The sequence below is a fragment of the Schistocerca cancellata genome, chromosome 1 (genome assembly GCF_023864275.1).
Source record: "Schistocerca cancellata isolate TAMUIC-IGC-003103 chromosome 1, iqSchCanc2.1, whole genome shotgun sequence".
Lineage (NCBI taxonomy): Eukaryota > Metazoa > Arthropoda > Insecta > Orthoptera > Acrididae > Schistocerca > Schistocerca cancellata.
This window is the reverse complement of record NC_064626.1, coordinates 363,467,532-363,490,049: the sequence shown is the minus strand read 5'-3', so window position 1 is coordinate 363,490,049 and position 22,518 is coordinate 363,467,532. Positions and strand designations below refer to the sequence as shown.

General features: G+C 38.1%; 1 protein-coding gene across 1 annotated transcript in view; it reads left to right on the top strand.

Moving 5' to 3' along the window:
- The window catches only part of LOC126176520 (leucine-rich repeat serine/threonine-protein kinase 1), a 389,495-nt gene that overhangs the window by 354,684 nt on the left and 12,293 nt on the right, over positions 1-22,518 (top strand). The window contains exons 38-42 of the mRNA XM_049923710.1: positions 444-585; positions 709-818; positions 6,500-6,622; positions 11,519-11,714; positions 19,258-19,444. Coding sequence (XP_049779667.1) covers positions 444-585; positions 709-818; positions 6,500-6,622; positions 11,519-11,714; positions 19,258-19,444 — 758 coding nt within the window. The remainder of the gene's footprint in view (positions 1-443; positions 586-708; positions 819-6,499; positions 6,623-11,518; positions 11,715-19,257; positions 19,445-22,518) is intronic.

The following is a 22,518-nucleotide window of genomic DNA, read 5'->3' as shown; positions in this document are numbered from 1 at the left end:
AACAATCTGATGCCTTTGGTTCACTGTCATTGATCAACCTCCGTACAGTCACAATTTGGTCCCATGTGATTTTAACCTGTTCTAAAACTTAAAGGTCACCTTCGAGGACTTATTTTGGTAGTGACGAAGGGGTGGAAGCAGATAATGATTTTATAATAGTCAAGGTGGAAAATGAAATTGTCCTAAAAGAAAACAGTTAAGTGGTAATCTTCAGACTCTCCCTCTTTCTGCGTGTTTCAAAAACTAAAATACTCTTTGTTTGTTTCCAGTGTGTTCCATTGTTTACAGCCTATGCTGCACCTTCAAAATGTTGATATGAAAAATAGTTGTATGGTTCCAAACCTCCTGTCCTGATATTTCTGATTTCATTGTAATTTCACATGTTATTCATTTATATTCATTACAGATTCATTGTAAATACATTATTATGTTCTCATTCACAGGCAGCAAAGGCAATAGAATACCTCCATCAACAGCACATTATTTATCGTGATTTGAAGTCGGAGAATGTTTTAGTGTGGGAAATGCCACCACCATTTCATGACGAAGCTGACAACTGTGTTCATATAAAACTAGCTGATTATGGTATGTTGTATCTCTTAGCTTAGCTTATTAATTTATACAGTTACTATTTGGGGAAAAAATATCATTGACACTTTGAACTAGAAGTTAAGCCTGACATTCTCAACAATAAATTCTCTATTTCAGGAATTAGTCGGTTGACATTACCCTCTGGAACAAAAGGTTTTGGTGGAACAGAAGGGTTCATGGCTCCAGAAATTATGCGTTATAATGGTGAAGAAGAGTATACAGAAAAAGTAATTTTTTGTTTGTCACTTGTGTTCTTGGTAGTATTTATTTTAATCCTCTGTTTTCCACATATGCGTGCATTGACTATTAACGTTTTTGCAATTTATATTTCTGATTCGTTTCAATGTATCACCTAGTTTCTTTAATTGAAATTACAGAGTATAAATAATGTTAAATTACAAAGGGATAGAATGGTTGTTCAGTACTTAACTTTAGAAGGTGTCGTTCCTAATAAAGCCAATAGAAACACTTAAGCACAAAATAAATATGGAATGGAAAGGTATGTAGGAATGTAAATAATTTAACAACTCACCATGTGGTAAAATCATTGAGTTGTTACATTAAGTACAAAATAGTAATCCTAAAATTAAATAACTCCCTAAAATGATTAGGTGACATTTTAGAACTATGTGTTTCTTTCTTAATGAGAATATAGGATTTGGTAAACAGAAGGGAGGGGGCAGAGATCACTAAGACAATTGTTTGAGAGGATGCCACCTGCTGTGAGGGTAAGGGGGATGTAAGGTAGCTAGTATGAATAATTATAATTGAATTTATGTATAACTATTGGATACTTCCGGTAGGTGGGTGCAAAGTGTTTTTCATTGTTCAATCACACAGGACATATATGGAGACTCTTGTGATATTGAACATTAGCTAGAAAGAGAGTCATTTTAATCAAACCGAATATATATTCAGTTAAAAACAGAAATCATAGAAATATCCATTTTTCCCAACTAAAATGAAATCCAGTCCTCTTTAGAAAGAAATGCGGTAGTATGATTATTGAGATGGTATGCCTTTCCTAGACATTCAATTGCAACTTTTTATAAACTGCTGAGAATTAAACCTCATTTATTCCATTCAAGTTACAGCACACTCGAGCTACTCTTAAGGTGAATTAGAACAGAATTTTTTTTTTCACATTTTTGGATTTTTATCTCATTATAAAATTTGCAAATTTCCAAATAAAATGATATATACATCACTTATAAACTCACATGCGAAGTATTCAATTTTATTTTTTAAGTATAATCTACACTGGTTGAAAATGTTAAAATTTTTACATGCATTACTTCAAGATCTAATAAAAGCTGTAATTTTATATATATATATATATATATATATATATATATATATATATATATATATATATATATATATATATATATATATATATATATATATATAAAAAGAAAGATGATGAGACTTACCAAACAAAAGCGCTGGCAGGTCGATAGACACACAAACAAACACAAACATACACACAAAATCTAGCTTTCGCAACCAACGGTTGCCTCGTCAGGAAAGAGGGAAGGAGAAGGAAAGACAAAAGGATATGGGTTTTAAGGGAGAGGGTAAGGAGTCATTCCAATCCCGGGAGCGGAAAGACTTACCTTAGGGGGAAAAAAGGACAGGTATACACTCGCACACACACACACATATCCATCCATACATACAAGACACAAGCAGACATTTGTAAAGGCAAAGAGTTTGAGCAGAGATGTCAGTCGGGACGGAAGTATAGAGGCAAAGATGATGTTGAAAGACAGGTGAGGTATGAGCGGCGGCAGATTGAAATTAGGAATTAGCGGAGATTGAGGCCTGGCGGATAGCGAGAGGAGAGGATATGCTGAAGGGCAAGTTCCCATCTCCGGAGTTCTGACAGGTTGGTGTTAGTGGGAAGTATCCAGATAACCCGGACGGTGTAACACTGTGCCAAGATGTGCTGGCCGTGCACCAAGGCATGTTTAGCCACAGGGTGATCCTCAGACAGTGTTTGTTGGTAATGAGGATCACCCTGTGGCTAAACATGCCTTGGTGCACGGCCAGCACATCTTGGCACAGTGTTACACCGTCCGGGTTATCTGGATACTTCCCACTAACACCAACCTGTCAGAACTCCGGAGATGGGAACTTGCCCTTCAGCATATCCTCTCCTCTCGCTATCCGCCAGGCCTCAATCTCCGCTAATTCCTAATTTCAATCTGCCGCCGCTCATACCTCACCTGTCTTTCAACATCATCTTTGCCTCTATACTTCCGTCCCGACTGACATCTCTGCTCAAACTCTTTGCCTTTACAAATGTCTGCTTGTGTCTTGTATGTATGGATGGATATGTGTGTGTGTGCGAGTGTATACCTGTCCTTTTTTCCCCCTAAGGTAAGTCTTTCCGCTCCCGGGATTGGAATGACTCCTTACCCTCTCCCTTAAAACCCATATCCTTTTGTCTTTCCTTCTCCTTCCCTCTTTCCTGACGAGGCAACCGTTGGTTGCGAAAGCTAGATTTTGTGTGTATGTTTGTGTTTGTTTGTGTGTCTATCGACCTGCCAGCGCTTTTGTTTGGTAAGTCTCATCATCTTTCTTTTTAAATATATTTTTCCCACGTGGAATGTTTCCCTCTATTATATATATATATATATATATATATATATATATATATTTTGCTGTGTTATAAAGGTTAAATTACGTGTTTGTATTGGTAGCACTGTAAAAAACAGTATCGTATCATTTCATAGTATAAACACGCATTGTATGTCAAAGTGCTAACATTTTTCTGAGGAAAAGTGACGAATAGATTGGTAAATCTCTCAAAAAACAGAAGAAACATGGGCTTCACAGTAATAGATTTTTGAGTAAAGGGAAACATTGTGTTCAACATGTGCCATGTGAAGTTACAGACAATGAAATACAGGCAAACTCATCAGTATCTAGAGAAACACCCATTAGTGCTTCGAAGATTAAAATAAAATGTCATGATACACAGTTTTCTCAAAACAAAAGTGATGTAAATGGTAGGTTAGGTTATATTCCAATAGATTTACACATTCTAACAAGGCTGTTAGGTGAATGTGTGTGTTGCAAAATATGTGGAGGGCCAATTAGTTTACATGAAGACAGCGAGGTATCAAATGGGCTAGCCAGGAAACTTATCATTAATTGTACCAGTTGTAAATATACTCACTCATTTTTGAATTTTGATAACTGTAAAGATAATTATTTTGAAGTAAATGTTAGGTGATTTTACGGATTGAGGGCTATTGGCAAAGGACACACTGCAGCAGAAACAGTGTGTGCCATGATGAATACACCATGCCCACCTTGTAAAATCAACAAGTATGCAGGATTTATTGGAGCTGCTGTGGAATCTGTTGCATGTGAGTCAATGAAGGGTGTTGTAAACGAAGCTGAAAAATAAATGATGGTATAACTGACATACCAGTAGCTTTTGATGGCACTTGACGGAAGAGCGGCTACAGTTATAGGAATTCTGTTGCTACGGTGACCAGTGTGGATACTGGAAAGGTAATAGATTTCCAGATTTTAACCAAGCATTGTTAAAAATGTAAATCAGGAAATGAAGAGGGGCATATCTGTGGCAGAAATTATGAAGGAACAAGTGGTGGTTTGGAGGCCTCTGCAGCTATTGAAATTTTTAATCGATCTGTGAATGAAAGGGGAGTGTGTTCTCAGGTGATGGAGACTCAAAAGCATATAACAGTGTAGTAGCCGCTCAACCTTATGGTGAGAAGATTATCACAAAACTGGAATGTGTTGGTCATGTCCAGAAGAGAGTGGACACCAGGTTGAGGGGTTGAGGAAGTTGAAACAAAGTTTGAGAGACAAGGCACTTTTTGATGATAAAAGCCATAAGACACAGGCTGACAGACAAAATGATTGATGAGTACAGCAGCATTATGGGATGGCCATTAGAAATAATATTGAGGATCTGTTGAAAGTGAAGCAGGCAGTATGGGCTACCATCTTCCACAGACTGTCAACTGATGAAAAACCAGTACACCATCTTTGCCCTCCTGGACCTGGTTCATGGTCCAATTACTTTAATGCCCAGTACTCAAACAGTTCATACAGCCATAAACATTCCATCCCAGCAGCCGGCATGGATATCAGAAAACCTATTTACAGAGATCTGGCAAATCCTGAATTACTGAAGAAGTGTCTGCATGGTCAGGCTCAAAATCCCAATGATTCATTCAATAATCTTATATGGACTCACTTACCAAAAAATGTTTTTGTTGGAATTAAAAAATTGTATTTCTTAAAGCAGTGGCTGAAATGCAGTTATTATAGTTCAGTAGACTCAGAACATACAGTTTAATGTCCAGTAAAAGTTTCATGTCAATGCTACAGTGGTTCCTGAAATACAGGGAAGCCAACTCACTAAATTTAACATTGCCAGGATAGGGCTTTCCAACTCCCCTCAAGTAAATGCGCATATGTGGCTCACGTGAGCACATCACAATCTTGTATGTTGAGAGTGTGACACTGAACTCAACAGTAGCAGATCACTTCATATTCTTCATAACAGCAAACAGGGAAAAGGGTGATGCCCATGTCACTTCTCTGTGCCCTCTTCCTCATAGAACATTGTTTCAGGTCTAATCAGACCCAGTGTACAGCAACCATACATTGGGAATGAACATCTCCTTACACGCTGTGCACTGCACATGTACAGGATGTGTTCCCTCGATGTGTGCTCTTGCTCAGCACTACCTGAGAACTTGCAGTAATATAGGACAATAGTGAAACTATACATAGTGTAAAAGTACATACAATACACTAACACAAAATATCATATTTTTGAGCATCAACTCCTCCCTTCAATCTGCTCTACTGGTACCTTCATGCTATTTCTTTGATCTGACAAATATTTATAGAGACACATACCAGTTTCATTCGGGAGGACGACGGTTCAATCCCGTCTCCAGCCATCCTGATTTAGGTTTTCCGTGATTTCCCTAAATCGTTTCAGGCAAATGCCAGGATGGTTCCTTTGAAAGGGCACGGCCGATTTCCTTCCCCATCCTTTCTTAACTCGAGCTTGTGCTCCACCTCTAATGACCTCGTTGTCAACGGGACGTTTAAAAAAACACTAACCTAACCACTAACACATACCAGTTCAAAGTTTACTATTTTTACTTTTGAAATATAGAGTATGCAAGTAATATGAGTGTCCCACTAGTGAAATGCACAAGGAATCGCTCCAGTGGTCTGTATTTCACATGCCTTTCCACCACAAATAACTGACATCACAAGATTGTCCTGTTATATAAGGTGTGGGCATGATTTCATCTCTTGTATCTTGGAAACAACAAAAAAACTAGAATTTTGCTCATCTCAGTTCTAAGACACTTAAAGGAAACATTTGCTATCATTTTTGGAGAGATTTGGAGTAATGTTTTAACACAAAAACAGAGCACTGATCTTTCAGATAAGTTAATAGTTATTTGAAGAGAGAAAGTAACATGAAATACCTTATATTCAGGTAGTTAGCTACGATCAAACATTTGAAAATCCAGGTTGGAACATAACAAAATATAATTAAAAGAATAGTTGCTACTCACCACATAGCCGAGATGCTGAGTTGCAGAAAGTGCAACAAAAAGGCTATCAGTAAGTTAGCTTTTGGCCTACTAGACCTTTGTCAAATCAACTATCCTTTTCATCATGTTGGTATTTAGGTAATATTACACAGTTTCTTTCTTATAATTACTTCCCATTACTTTCCGTGTTGAACAACAAGCACAGTATTTTTGGATTTTACTGAACCATTTATCTTGTGTTGTATTTTCTTATCCCATTACAGTGCTGTAATTTTCTCTCTTATTTTACAGTTGAAGGAACATCTTCCAGATAACTTCATGAAAATATTCTTTTTTTTCTTCAGGTTGACTGCTTTTCGTTTGGAATGTTTATTTATGAGCTGTTGACCCTTCATCAGCCTTTTGAGGGACATGAATCTGTAAAAGAGTGCATACTAGAGGGAGGAAGACCACCACTGACTTACAGGGTAATGTTTATTTTTGGTTTTTCAAGATCACTTTGCATTTTATGCAAGTTAAAAACATGTGCAAAAATGAGTAAGACTTTTCTCAGTAAGCATGAATTTCTCTGCAGTTGAATATGTGGATGTGACCGAACCTTCTAAACCAAAACTTTCTAGAACTCGTGTAGTTGACAGGATTGAAGCAGAAGTGTGGAGAACGTTCAAGACACTGATTTCATAGTATTGGAAGTGTTTTGTTGTCATTTGAATTACATCTCATGCTTCTTTCTTTATTTTTCAGATGTCTACTCTGTTTTTCTTGGCATTACATTCCAGGTTGTCCTTCATTTCACTGCATTCTCATAATTTCTGTAGTGTTTTTGTTTCTGTTTTTTTTTTTTTCTTAAGGATCAGAGTGTCTTTTTTCCCATGAACTCTGTTTTCAGTAAAGGGAAGAAAAACTGTCTGGGCTAATAGCAAATAATTTAGGGGGGGGGGGGGGGGGGGGGCTCTGTCACAAGTGATGAAAGTACCAGTGGTTACAAGTGACAGAACAGCATTTTTTTTTTTTTTTTTTTTTTTTGAGGTTATGATTGAAGAAAGATATACTCAAAAATTGGCTGGAAAATTAGGTTCACCCACTTGTAACACAGCCAGTGCGCAAACCCAGGTATCCTTATTGCATCAGAATATCTGAGGACTAAGAAGTAAGCTTATGAGTTGCTTATTTGTGTTGAAGAGTTACAGTTGAGAAAACCAATTGATATATTCTGCCTCTCTGAACATCATGTGGCTGCTGGTATAGATATGTTAAATGTTACAGGACTCAAATTAGCTTCTTACTTCTTTAGAGAAAATGTGGAGAAAGGAGGAGTTGCCCCATTTGTCAGAAACTGTTTTGATTTCAATAATATTGATATTAATAAATTTTGCTCAGAGCAGCACTTAGAAGCTTGTGCAACAGAAGTAGTATTTCATGATAAGGCCTTTATAGTAGTAGGTATATACAGATCACCTTCAGGGAATTTTAACCTCTTCATAAAAAATCTGGTAACCATATTGTCCCACGTCACAGTAAAACATAAGGAAATAGAGGTTACCAAGCGAGGTGGTGCAGTGGTTAGCACACTGGACTCGCATTCAGAACGACGATGGTTCAATCCCACGTCCGGCCATCATCATTTAGGTTTCTGTGATTTCCCTAAATCGCTCCAAGCAAATTCTGGAATTGTTCCTTTAAAAGGACACAGCCGACTTCCTTCCCCATCCTTCCCTATGAGATCGATGACCTCGCTGTTTGGTCTCTTCCCCCAAACAACCCAACCAAGGTAATGAAAATAGTGGTTGCTGATGATGTTAATGTGGATTCATTGAAAAGCTCTTGTCAGTGAACAATTATTGCATTCAATTTAGTTCCTTCTGTGAACTTTGCAATTAGGATATGTAAATGCTTTGAGACTGCTGTTGATAATATCTTTGTAGACAAATGTAGGGAAAAAAGTCATATCAAAAAATCAGTAGTAAATGGGGTATCTGATCATGGCATGCAGCATCTTGTGTTAAATGTTGAAACTTGTCAGCATAAAAAGTCTCTTAAATCGGAGTACAGGAGGGTAATAGTCAAAACTTGAGCAATTCAGGAAACTGCTCAAAGACATGAACTGGATAGATGTTTACAATACTTCTGACTCAAATGGAAAATATGAAGCATTCATTAATAAAGTTACCTTCACTTTTAAAAATTGTTTTCGCCTAAAGGTAACTCAAATCACACAGAAGTCAAAAAATAAACCATGGATTACACAAGGAATATAGAGATATGTGGGACAAAAAGGTAACTGTATCTACTATCTAGGAACAGCTCTGATGTTAGCATTGTAATGCATTACAAAGAATACTGCAAAATATTAAAGCAAGTAATCCAGAAATCAAAGCAGCTTTATTATGAGAAAAAGATAACTACATCAGGCAACAAAATAAAAACTGTATGGAATATTGTGAAGACAGAGACAGTTGGGGCCAAAAAGGAGATATAAGTTTAAAAAAATCTCGCATACTTTGATTACTTTCATTCTGTTATGTCATACGGGATCATATTCTGGGGTAACTCATCAAACCGAGCAAAAGCTTTTAGCGTGCAAAAGTGTGTAATAAGAATCATTTGTGGTGTAAATTCAAGTACATCTTGTAGAAACCTGTACAAGGAACTTTGTATTCTAACCACTGCTTCTCAGTATATTTATTACTTGATGAAATTTGTTTCGAGTAATATATCTCTATTTCCAACTAATAGCTTAATACATAGTATCAATATTAGGAATAAGAGCAATCTACATAAAGACCTAAAATCACTTACTTTGGTCCAAAAAGGGGTCCAGTATTCAGGAACACACATTTTCAGTAAATTGCCACAACCATTAAAATTTGATTTAAGATAAAGAACAGTTTAAACAGAGACTGTTAGGCCAGCTTAAGTAAAAATGTCTGTTGGATTTCAGTTTTGACAGCAGTTGATCACAACAGTCAAGATTAGGTATTTTGTATGTGATAAATTTATCACTGGTGCATAACAATGTTTCATTTTGACAGTGTATTAATTCTGTAAATATTAGCTGTTCCAGTTTACTGTGTTATATTCACCTATTTTGAGAGTCTCCTGGCATATGATCAGGGTAGTAAGTATTATATTCAAATGTTTTATGTTTTTATGTTATACTTTCTGACATGTTCCACACCCATGAGAATCATTTCATTTTTTGGGTGTATGGAACGAAAACTGAATCTAACCCTATCTGATCTCTTCATCTCCTAAGCTGAAACATTACCGTGTCCTACTATTGGTTTCCTTATTTTTCTCAATATGTTATAGCCTTTATACACCTAATAAGACATGCTAATGAATTACTGTGATGATATAAAGTCAGATGTGAAAATCATAAACTCTATTTATTAGACATATTTTTGTTTTTTCTGTGCTGCTAATCGTATGTTATTGTTTACGTGAATTATCATCTGACACTCAAGCCTGATACATAAGTTACCAAAACTGTTCCTAATGTTTTTTTATCTACAACTGTAAATATTCCATGCATTACTCTATTTGTTCTTATACACAATTGAACTTGTCTCCTCAGTCTTTCACACATCTCACATTGTACGTAATGATGAAGTTGTCTACATGCACAGGAATTACTACAGAAGTTTTTAATTCTGGGGAACTAAATAAGCTCTTTGAAGGTAAATGTAAAAAAGAAATTGAAATAATAAAACAAACAGCTGTTGCAAATGGCTATAACAGCTCTTTAATAGACACCCCAGAAACACTCAATAGTGCCAAAGCATTCACATCACAGTAATAATAATAATGTCCATAAAATCCCATTTGTGAGTAGTACTTCATATCGGATTGCCTATGTCCTCAAATGAAAAGCATAAACATATCATTCACCACTGACAACAAGATTGCACGGACATTACCTCACAACAGCAATGGAGTGGTCTCATTTACAAATATACCATCACACCAACGGCTTATTTCTCCTGTCGGCTTGGAAATATATGTACATCAACTAACAGCATAAATTGTATATCTATCTGCATATTTTTAAAGCATAACCAATGTATTACTCCACCCTTTACTTAGTTATTATGTGAACAGATATAGACTTAAGAACCCACTGATAAAGAAAAGTTTGCTCTCCTCCATCACTCCTTTCCCCCTCTGTATCTGAATCTCTCCCATCACCCTGCCCCTGATATCTCTCTCTCTCTCTCTCTCTCTCTCTCTCCCTCTCCCTCCCCCTCTCTGTTTCTGCCTTCTGCCTCCATTCTTTCCTCCCTATCTCTGAATCCCAGCTAAAATTATTATTTATGTGTAATTTTACCACTGTTAGCAATGTAATTATTGTGCTTAAAATTTGCAACATGTCACCTGATGTAAACGAGTATAAAATTTAGTCTATATAAACTTGACAGGAAAGGATTTGTATACCACTTAAAATATTTATTCCAACACATGTATCCAGCAACTCAAACAAAGATCTTGCAAACCTTTAAAACTTATTCTGAAATAATAGTGATGTTGTTGTGATATATATTCTTTGTACTTCGAGATAATGTTTCTGTTTTGCTGTATGTTCTTTGCACCTAGTAGTTTCCAGACACTATATTTGTTTACCAAATATGACAGTTAAAATATGTGGTGTTATGGCAGAGAAAGGAGCGTGTGACCACAGGAGGTATTTTAGTTTAGTTTTATAAGTCTCATTAATTCAGATCTCTGAGCTTGTGGTGATTTTCATTTCCATTTTCAATAGGAGTTAAAAGGCTGGATACCAGAAAAGTTACAGAATACCCACTTTTGTAAATACTGGACTGGTTCCCAAGTTCTGCCTTAGGTTATGTGATGCATGAACACCTTGAAACATGATGTCACATTTAATCTATGATATACACTAGACACAGATAGGACGTGTAAATGGGTTCCTCTTTGGGATGGTGAGGGGCAGGGCCGAGCTAGCAGCAACTTTAAAATGTGTTTGGAAGTTGTGACTTCATCATAATAACGGCATATATACAGGCCTGGTTCTCTGTGTAATTGGGGAGTACCATATCGGACCCAACATGACGATCGTTGGATGGAGGACACCAAAATGGATGAATGAATAAGCTTTACAGAATGTTCACAGTTTTGTTAAGTAAGTTGAAATAGATGAACAGTGGATTCTGTCTGTCTTACTATGCTATTATCAACACAGCTTAATGAAGTTTGTTATCAACTTTTATGTTGTTTTTATTATACCACTACACACACCAGCACACAGTAGCCAATTACTTCTTTTCCTTAAAAAGATACAGTATCATAATAAACTAATATTTTATTTAACTAACTCTTGAACTAATATAAAAGTTTCATTGCAGGAAACACTTTATCCAAGCTTTATACTTGATCTGATGGTGCTTTGTTGGTCTCAGTCTCCAAGAGATAGACCATCTGCTAGCCAGATTGTGTCAATAGCATCTGCACCTGAATTCACACACCTTGGAGATACTGTGTCCCTAAGTCACACTGCTCCAGTTGTTGCCACAACAGTTGTCAACATGCCACAGTCTGCAGGTAAATGACTTTACTGATTTTTATTTTTCTGTAATCCATCTGAGCATTTCTTGTATGGTACATGAGGATTCATTGATCAGATTTTGACCTTGATAATTAAAGAAAAAAATTATAATTTGAAAACTGTTTCACTTTTCATTGTTCAGTAGCTCACAAACTAAAACTTATACTTAAGGTCTACTATGCTGAGAAGAAAAAATCATTTTTAAATTACAATCAAACAGTGGAGACTCCAGGTAGGAATATCAATACCGTTGGAAAAGACTGATTGCTACTTATCATAAGGAAGATATGTCAAGTTGCAAACAGACACAAATATAAGACACTTACATAAAGCTTTTGGCCATAGCTTTCATCAGTAAAAACACACACACACACACACACACATGCACACATATGCAAGCACACCTCACACACACAATTGCCAACACCAGTATCTTGGGTCGGAATTCTGAGTTCGACTGCCATGGATTAAACATGTTGAGGATTGTATAAGCATTGTATTCTAGCTGTTACCCATGACTGCACTCACATACCATTAAAATGAAATGGAATGTGTGTATGGCTTTATTGGCCCGGAGATCCTGGTTGGGAAGTTTGGGATCTTGGTGCAGGTCTTTTTATTTGTGCCCATTTTGATGACTTGCAAGTCAATGACGATAAAATGATGATGACAACAGACACATCCAGATTTGAGCAGGGGCTGTGGGGGGGGGGGGGGGGGAGACCAAGCTAGAATTGAACCCAGGAACTCATAACCAAGAAATAACAACACTAACCGCATGATCACATGCTGTTCATGCAAAGTTGAACACAACGAAGAACTTGTAAGTAACACGAGACACACAGCAGTAAAAATGTGACTGACTTGTGATTGATGTTAGTATGAAAGTATGGATTAGACACTTATAGGAGTATAGAAACATTGCAATCAATACGTTGAATTGTATTATGTAGAACATATTGAAAAACAAAAACATTTCTCAAATATGATAAAATTCTAAGAGTAAATAGAATTTTCAAAGAGTTATTATTGTTCCTCATTTCACATTATATTCTTCACATCAGTAAATATGTTGTACTACACACTTTCTAAAGTAGCCAATATTCTTCCTCAGAGTTCAATATCAAATTTTATCAAAATCTGTTCAGCACATTAGTCATGAAAGTGTAACAGACAGAGTTTCTTTAACATGTATAATATTAGTATGGATTAATTGGGTAGTACAATAAAACCCTTTTTTAGTTATTCTGTTGGTACCCAAGTATGTGATAAATGGAATTTATAATGTTTGAACTTGGAATATCTTCAAGAATTTTGCAGGATACTGGCTTTGAGGATATTCTTCTGTAATTATAGGGGGTCTGTTCTTTTACCTCCCTTATATGCAGGAGTCACCTGCACTTTTTCCAGTGACTTGAGACATCGCGCTGAGCAAGAGAATCGTGATAAATGCAAGCTAACGCAATAAATGTAAGTTAAGTAAGTGGACAATGCCGCAGAGTATTCTCTGTAAAACAGAATTGGGATTCGTTCTGGACCTTGCGAGTTATTTGTTTTCAACTCTTTCAGTTGTTTCTCTACATCAGGGGTGCCTATTTCTACGACTCCGTACTGAAGTGTGTTTGACACTCAAATAGCGATATGTTTGTGCAAACCTCCTGTGTGAATAGTTTGTTAAATGTGAAATTTAAGACTTCAACTTTCCTTTTGCTGTCTTCTATTGCCATCCCATACTGCTGGATGAGTGACTGGATAGAAGCCTTCAACCTGCTTATTGATTTTATACAGGGTGAGTCACCTAACATTACCGCTGGATATATTTCGTAAACCACATCTAATACTGACGAACCGATTCCACAGACCGAACGTGAGGTGAGAGGCTAGTGTAATTGGTTAATACAAACCATAAAAAAATGCACGGAAGTATGTTTCTTAACACACACCTACGTTTTTTTAAATGGAACCCAGTTAGTTTTGTTAGCACATCTGAACATATAAACAAAAACGTAATCAGTGCCGTTTGTTGCATTGTAAAATGTTAATTACATCCGGAGATATTGTTACCTAAAGTTGACGCTTGAGTACCACTCCTCCGCTGTTCGATCGTGTGTATCGGAGAGCACCGAATTACATCCAAGGGTAACGGTGATGGACCTTAGGTACAGAAAAGACTGGAACAGCACATTAGGTCCACATGCTAACATCTTTTTATTGGTCTTTTTGACTGACGCACATGTACATTACCATGAGGGGTGAGGTACACGTACACACGTGGTTTCCGTTTTCAATTACGGAGTGGAATAGAGTGTCCCGACATGTCAGGCCAATAGATGTTCAATGTGGTGGCCATCATTTGCTGCACACAATTGCAATCTCTGGCGTAATGAATGTCGTACACGCCGCAGTACATCTGGTGTAATGTCGCCGCAGGCTGCCACAATACGTTGTTTCATATCCTCTGGGGTTGTAGGCACATCACGGTACACATTCTCCTTTAACATACCCCACAGAAAGGAGTCCAGAGATGTAAGATCAGGAGAACGGGCTGGCCAATTTATGCGTCCTCCACGTCCTATGAAACGCCCGTCGAACATCCTGTCAAGGGTCAGCCTAGTGTTAATTGTGGAGTGTGCAGGTGCACCATCATGCTGATACCACATACGTCGATGCGTTTCCAGTGGGACATTTTCGAGCAACGTTGGCAGATCATTCTGTAGAAACGCGATGTATGTTGCAGCTGTTTGGGCCCCTGCAATGAAGTGAGGACCAATGAGGTGGTCGCCAATGATTCCGCACCATACATTTACAGTCCACGGTCGCTGTCGCTCTAGCCGTCTGAGCCAGCGAGGATTGTCCACGGACCAGTAATGCATGTTCCATAGATTCACTGCCCCGTGGTTTGTGAAACCCGCTTCATCGGTAAACAGGTGGAACTGCAACGCATTCTCTGTTAATGCCGATTGACAGAATTGCACTCGATGATTAAAGTCATCACCATGTAATTGCTGATGTAGCGACACGTGAAACTGGTGACGATGCAGTATGTGCATGACACTATTTGACTCAGTCCACCGGCTCTCGCAGTGTCCCGTGTACTCATGTGTGGGTTCATGGCAACAGCAGCTAACACACCAACTGCACCCGCTTCTCCTGTGACGGGCCTGTTACAGACCCGTTTGCATGCTACGACCTTGCCTGTTGCATACAGTTGGCGGTAGATGTTTTGCAATGTGTGGCACGTTGGATGCTCTCTGTCCAGGTACCGTTCTGTATACACCCTGCAGGCTTCAGCTGCATTTCATCGACACTTGCCATAGCTGAGTATCATCTCCGCCTTTTCAGAGTTCGAATACACCATGGTCACAATTCCTACAACACTACACTATCACAGACGTCTGGTAACACAGTGTACTACAGTTGGTATGCGTGCGGAGACGAATGCAGAATAACAATAGCAGCAAGCGCTACATGCGGACACTGCGACAGCTAGACCAAACCACAACAGTGCACTACAGCCACACTCATAAACACGGTCATCATCGTATGCATGTCCCTGCAGATGCTGCTCGTCGACCGTGGCCCGTGTTTGTTACAACACGCAACTGAACGTCGGAGGTTTCAAGCGTCAACTTTAGGTTACAATATCTCTGGATGTAATTAACATTTTACAATGCAACAAACGGCACTGATTATGTATTTGTTTATATGTTCAGATGTGCTAACAAAACTAACGGAGTTCCATTTAAAAAAACGTAGGTTTGTGTTAAGAAACATACTTCCGTGCATTTTTGTATGGTTTGTATTAAACAATTACACTAGCCCCTCTCCTCACGTTCGGTCTGTGGAATCGGTTCGTCAGTATTTGATGTGGTTTACAAAATATATCCAGCAGTAACGTTAGGTGACTCACCCTGTATACGACCAGAATTTTCCTAGTTTCTCAGCAAGATCTTTCAGTAAGGTATGATGGTGGAAGTTGTTGTAAGCTATGCACGTTGAACTTCTTACAGATGTACAAATTTCTAATAACTTTTCCGAGTCGATATTTCTGGGTTCGTTTTTGGACTGAGTATGCAGTAGTCTCTTCCATTCTTAATCCATTTACGTGGTACATAGTCTCCAGAGCACAATTTACAAGCAGGTTAAACTTTGCCCGTAAGTCAGTCATATTGGATCTAAATGATGGCCATTCATTGTCTAAGTGGGATGCTATCAACTGCTTATCTACTTTTTCTAGCATAAATACTCTCTTAGCCTTCTTGAAGACTTCATTAACATTAAGGCATGCCTGTTTGTAGCTAGAAGGTGTAAAATATTTCCATTATGCATTGGTTGTGTAACTAGTTGTTCAAGGCAGTTTTTAGATGATGTATTCACAAATACTTCGTAAGACTGCCTGTCTGTACCGCCTGCAGTGAATCCACAGATGTCGCAGTCTATAGTCAGTAGCTTAAAGTCACCTCCAACTAATACTGCACTACCTACATATTTCTGTGCTACTGAGCAGATACTTTCCTTGAATGATTCTGCAACTCTTACGGTTGAATCATATGGCCAGTATAAAATCCGACACCTAACTTGAGTTCACCTAGACCTGCTATTTGTGTCCAGATAACTTCGCAGTCAGACTGCATTTCATCCTCTACAGACATAATATTTTTGTCATTGGCAATGAACAGTCCCCCTCCTGTGGTGTCTAATCTGTATTTTAATGTATGTTCCATCCCTTGCTAGATGTTTCAGAGTTTTCTACTTCAGTTAATAGCTAGCTCTTCGAAAGTTCAGGTACTTTGTTACGAGTACTTTGACAATTTACTGTTAAAATTATGCCCGGTGAAGTGTCTCTACTTTGTATGTGATATGATTTCACACTCTGTTTATCAATTGGTAATCATTCATTAGAGGGTCTCAAACTACCACCTAGCCTAAAAAAGCCCCATGTCCACAAGTACTGTGCTGCCCACTAGCTGCTTCCTTTGTGTAGCGCTCCCCTGACTTATCAGTGCGAGTCCCACAGTTCTCCACCCTTTAACACAGGTCCAGAAATCTGCAGCCATGGCCATTGCAGAATCAGCAGCGCCTCTGGTTGGGACCGTCCACTCAGCTCCCAGACAAATGACCCAATTGCCTCTGGGTACGATGCTTGGCTTGCATCACACGAACAAGGCTAGCAGTCTTCAGCACTTCTGCCACATGCCCACTTACAAAGAGAATGGGGAAGGCCAAACAACCAGCTTCCACACTGACTCTCTATCTCGAGCAACGCAACCATTTAATAACCCACCACTCACCCTGCAGTTATTGCAGATTCCTCACATCAGGTTTGCTGGAACGAGCATCAGCAGCAGAACCCATGTGCTAAACAAGCAACATCTGATGTCCGCCATGCAATGTGCCAGTTTCTTTGCTGGCTGACTGAGCTGTGGTTACTGATCATTCAAAAAAAGACAACCAAACAAATTATACTGTTCTACAGACTCTGCAAATGAATATGTTACCTTTACTAAAACGCAATGTTATAGCTCTCAAATATAAAAATAGGCAATAAATTTAATAATTAATCTGTTCAAGCATACAAAAACATGCAAATAATTTAAGAATTGAACTGTGAAAACAGATCAAAGACCTAAATAGGTGACTAACTAATCTGCTAGTGCTTGACCAACCAAAACAAACAAATGTCTACTGTGCCACAGACTGCATAAATGTACATGTTACCATTAATAAAATGCGATACTGTACCTCTCAAATACAAAAATATGCATTGAATTTAAGAATTAAACTATGCAAACACACAAAGGATGGAGCAATTAAACTATGGAAAGAAACAAAAAAGCTAAATACGGAACTTGCTAGTATCTTGGTGCGTCATCAATGAAAGCAGACTTGTTTGAAAATACAAGGAATAACTCCAGACTCTTGGACTGGTTGGGAATTTAGTCATAGCCATTTACTGTTTGCAAACTTTTACTGCTACTAAAGGAGATATTCATTGAAGGTGGGAATTGCTATGAAATCCCCAAACCACCTTCCCTGCGCTCTGGCTCCTACCCTTGTAACCGCCCTCGGTTTAAAACGTGTCCCATGCACCCTCCCACCACCACCTACTCCAGTCCTGTAACACAGAAGGTGTACATGATCAAAGGCAGAGCCACTTGTGAAAGCACCCACATGATTTACCAACTGACCTGCCTACACTGTGAAGCTGTCTATGTGGGAATGACCAGCAACAAACTGTCCATTCGTATGAATGGACACAGGCAGACAGTGTTTGGTGGTAATGAGGATCACCCTGTGGCTAAACATGCCTTGGTGCACAGCCAGCACATCTTGGCACAGTGTTACACCATCCGGGTTATCTGGATACTTCCCACTAACACCAACCTATCAGAACTCCGGAGATGGGAACTTGCCCTTCAATATATCCTCTCTTCCCGTTACCCACCAGACCTCAACCCCCGCTAATTTCAAGTTGCCGCCGCTCATACCTCACCTGTCATTCAACAACATCTTTGCCTCTGTACTTCCGCCTCGACTGACATCTCTGCCCAAACTCTTTGCCTTTACATATGTCTGCTTGTGTCTGTCTATGTGTGGATGGATATGTGTGTGAGTGAGAGTGTGAGTGTATACCTGTCCTTTTCCCCCCTAAGGTAAGTCTTTCCGCTCCTGGGATTGGAATGACTCCTTTCCCTCTCCCTTAAAATCCACATCCTTTCGTATTTCCCTCTTTCCTGATGAAGCAACCGTGGGTTGCGAAAGCTTGAAATTTGTGTGTGTGTTTGTGTGTCTTTTATTGTGTCTGTCTACCAGCGCTTTCTTGTTTGGTAAGTAACAGCATCTTTGTTTTTTAATATATATATATTGATATCAAAATAGCCAGATGCGTGAAAAGGTCACTCTGTTTCTTCCTAATCTTGGTTCCTGTAACTAAATCTGTTTCCCCTATCCCATCCCTTCACCAGAAGCCATTTTCCTGAACATCAGCACATTGATACTTTCATGACAATTCAGCCAACCACCACAGAGTCAACACTTCAACAACTGTCACATCTCAGACTCCAGTATTACTTTTCCCTACGCCGTTGATATATGTGAATGTCACATCCCTAGTAATGAATTGTCTCTGATGGTGTGATGGAGACTTCCTCTGCTTGGTTAAGTTAATAAACAAATACTGCAGAGTTCTAGGATGAGAATTTAGTGCAGTTTTTCGTTCACGAATCTCGTATGTGGTTAGTTATATTTGTTTTTTGCTCATGATTAATTAGAATTGTTGGCACTTGTCACCATGAAAGGAATGTTTCTATATAGTTGCTCCTTTGTGAGTATTGTGCTTCTAGTTACTAGTATAACTAACTTAGTTTGCCACTCCTCCTAACACTCTCTCTCTCTCTCTCTCTCTTTCTCTCTCTGCCCATATATAGTGCCATAACTCTCAATTGCAGCCACTCTCACAAGCAAGTGCCAAAATTATCCCAGCCGTTGACCTCCATCATCTTATAAATCATGAGTAGAACATAGATTTTTTTGTTTCAGAAGGAACTGTCAATGGTTCTGAACTATGGTTGGCATGCTCCAATGCCAGGGTGGATCTACTGCTGGCTAGTAGCCGTGGCTGGCTGCAGTACTGCAGCCTTTCTCTGCCTAAAAAGCCAACAGCAGCATGCACAGTCAATGGCAATGTTTGGCTTGGTGATAGCATTGGCCAAATACATGCATATGTGTGAGTACATGTTTCTGTAAGAGAAATTGTTTCATAGCTGTATTTAACCAAATTTGTATACTTTGATGTTAAAGAGCTATGCAGTTTTTATTTCAATACTAAAGCTAAAATCAAAACATCTGTTATTTGAAATACTATAGTTCATTGATAATTGTTGATATATATGCAAGTCAGTTGCTCAGTTTAATACCTCAAAATGTGTACAATGTAATGGACTTCTTATTTAAATGCAGGCATCTTCTAAACACAGTATACTTTTCTGACAAAGCAGTCATCATCACATTTAAAGAGTGTGTTATTTATGCATGCTTTATAGCACATTGCATTGGAAGCTCCTGATTGTGATTCAGCTAGGAACTATTGGCCATTCTGTTATAAATCAGCCTAAGCAACAACAATCATATTTCAGGATGAGTAATAGAGCATTGCCCTGAAAAAATGGCACATATGATAATCGCAACTCTATTTAAAATGGGAGCATGCTAAAGCAACAATTAATTCACGGGATTTGAAACTGCTCCACTTTATTGTTTATCCTAGCAGGTGCTGCAGAAATATCATGTAATCTACTTTGAGACTCAGTGATACAATACATGTCTCCTTTAAAACCCCAGAACGGTGTTTGAAAATTAGATGCAGTAGTATGTAATTAACTTACATACTTTTTTAGTTTTTCGTCAACAGATTTTCATAAAATGATACTGGTCACAAAATTTAACTGAAAGGAAGCTCGTGCTCTAGGTATTCTAGAAATCACAAATATTATGGATTCATGGAAAAGAAAAATATTGATTGTGAGATACTTGCATTGGAATCTGTCAATAGCAGTATGATAAATACTTAATTTTTCAGTAAATGGTCATGACAGTAATGACCTGTGAAGTAAAGCGGCTCTTGTATTGTGAAGCAACATAGTCCCATTTCGAACCTAAATCTGTAGTATATGAATTTTCTGGAACAGTTTTTGTAAATGAGTAGATCCCTTTAAATGGATTAATGGCTGTACATAAACAATGTCAGTTCTGCATATAAAGTGAGACAGAAAAAGTTTGCACGCTTTATTACAGAACCAATATTGAATGTGAGTTAGGAATGTGTGTCATGGATTTAGCTTCTAAAAATCAATTTTTCAAAAATACATTTTGTAATCTACAGAGTATGATTTGTGTAGTCTATAAATTTTGTTATGATAGTAGCATTGTAAATGCATTACAACTATTAAAATGTTTAACTCTGCACCTGATGTCATACTTTCTGTCCAGATGTTTGGGTAACTGGTGCCCATTGCAGAATTTGAGTTAATGTCAAGGCTCTTTTCATCTGATATCTTTAATTGACAGTTTTGCTGCATGACCCTACATTTCAGCTAAAAGCAGAATATTTATGTTATGAATACAGTTTAGTATGTGGTGAATGAATTTTCCAAACTGTCATGTTATAATGAACAAAAATACATAATAAGAGGCAGCAAAATTGTGTTTATAAGAAATATGGGTTCATGGAAATCAGTGTACCAAGAAAGTAGAGAACACAGCTAGAAATAAAGAACATAACCTTTCTAATTCAGTGTCAAAAATTGGGGTGGGGGATGGGAAGAAAAGCAACTGACACTGTTAACTATGAAACCAATTTTAGGCCATCGTATGGTCTGAGATGCCTTGGAAAGGGTAGGGAAAGAGCTAATTTATTGTCTACTTTCCTGAACATGCCTCCACTATGTGTAAGACTGGACAAAATAAATAAAGAAGTTTCAGGTTCTGTATGTGATACTGCCAAATTTGCAAAGAAGAAATCAGTAGAATAATTAGTGAAAAGTAATCAAAAATAAATAGACATTGGGGAAGATACCATGATAGTGCATCTCTTACAAATACTTTGGATCTCTATGTTTTTGTAGATGGGACCTGGATGAACAAGAGGCACAAATCTCTTGTTGTTATTACACCAGTAATTGACATTGATTCGAGTAAAGTTCTAGATATAGAAACTATATCTAAATTCTCCCACTTATGTAACTCTCAGGCTCTCCCAGCTTGGGTTGTCAGGTGTTCTGCCAGATATCAGCATCATACTTGCACAATGCTGATATCCGGCTGAACACCCGACGACCCAAGATGTCACTGCCACTTATGTTCAACGAGAATAAAGTCAGTCTTATACATAAGAAGTCTAATTACTTCTTATTTTATTGTTATATCAATTTAAACCCCATTAAGTACTCTCTCTCTCTCTCTCTCTCTCTCTCTCTCTCTCTCTCTCTCACACACACACACACACACACACACACACACACACACACACCTTTGGAGCTACTGTCCATATTTCATTATTCTAAAATGTACCTCTCTGTTCATTTGACGAAAATCTTGGCAATTCATTTTGAGTATTTTGAATTCTTAACTGTATCATTGCGGCAAATTCTTCATAGCAACCAATGACAGTCACTACTGAAGGAACAATGGCAAAGGTTTATAAGATTCTGCATGAAAAGCTTCAGGTTGAAAATAACTGCACTCACTGAATGTGTCATCTTCAGACACCCTAAACAAAAAAATAAAAGTGCTTGTTGACTTCAGCTAGCAAATCCTACAAAAATCAGTTCTATGCAATAAATAGCTGTGTTTAATGTTATAACTGGTGGTGTAACATGGCTCTACTACTTCTACCCTTACTCTTAAATAAAACAGCACTCACATTTTTGGGACCTGTTAAAAGTGAAACAGAGTGTGAAGTGTGGGAAAATACTAACAATGGAAAATCCAGATTAGAATGTAACAGTATTGTGAAATGGAAAGTTGCTAATCACCATATAGCAGAGAAACTGACTCACAGATAGGCACAACAAAAAGACTGTCACAGATATAGCTTTCGGCCAGTAAGGCCTTCGTCAAAATTAGACAAAAAACACACATATACACACTCACGCAAATGCAACTCAGACACATGACTGCAGTCTGAGGCAACTGAGGCAACACTGCGAGCAACAGCGCCAGTGAATGATGGGAGTGGCGACTGGGTGGGGGCAAGGAGGAGGCTGGGGTGGGGAGGGATAGTAGGGTAGTGGTGGTGAACAG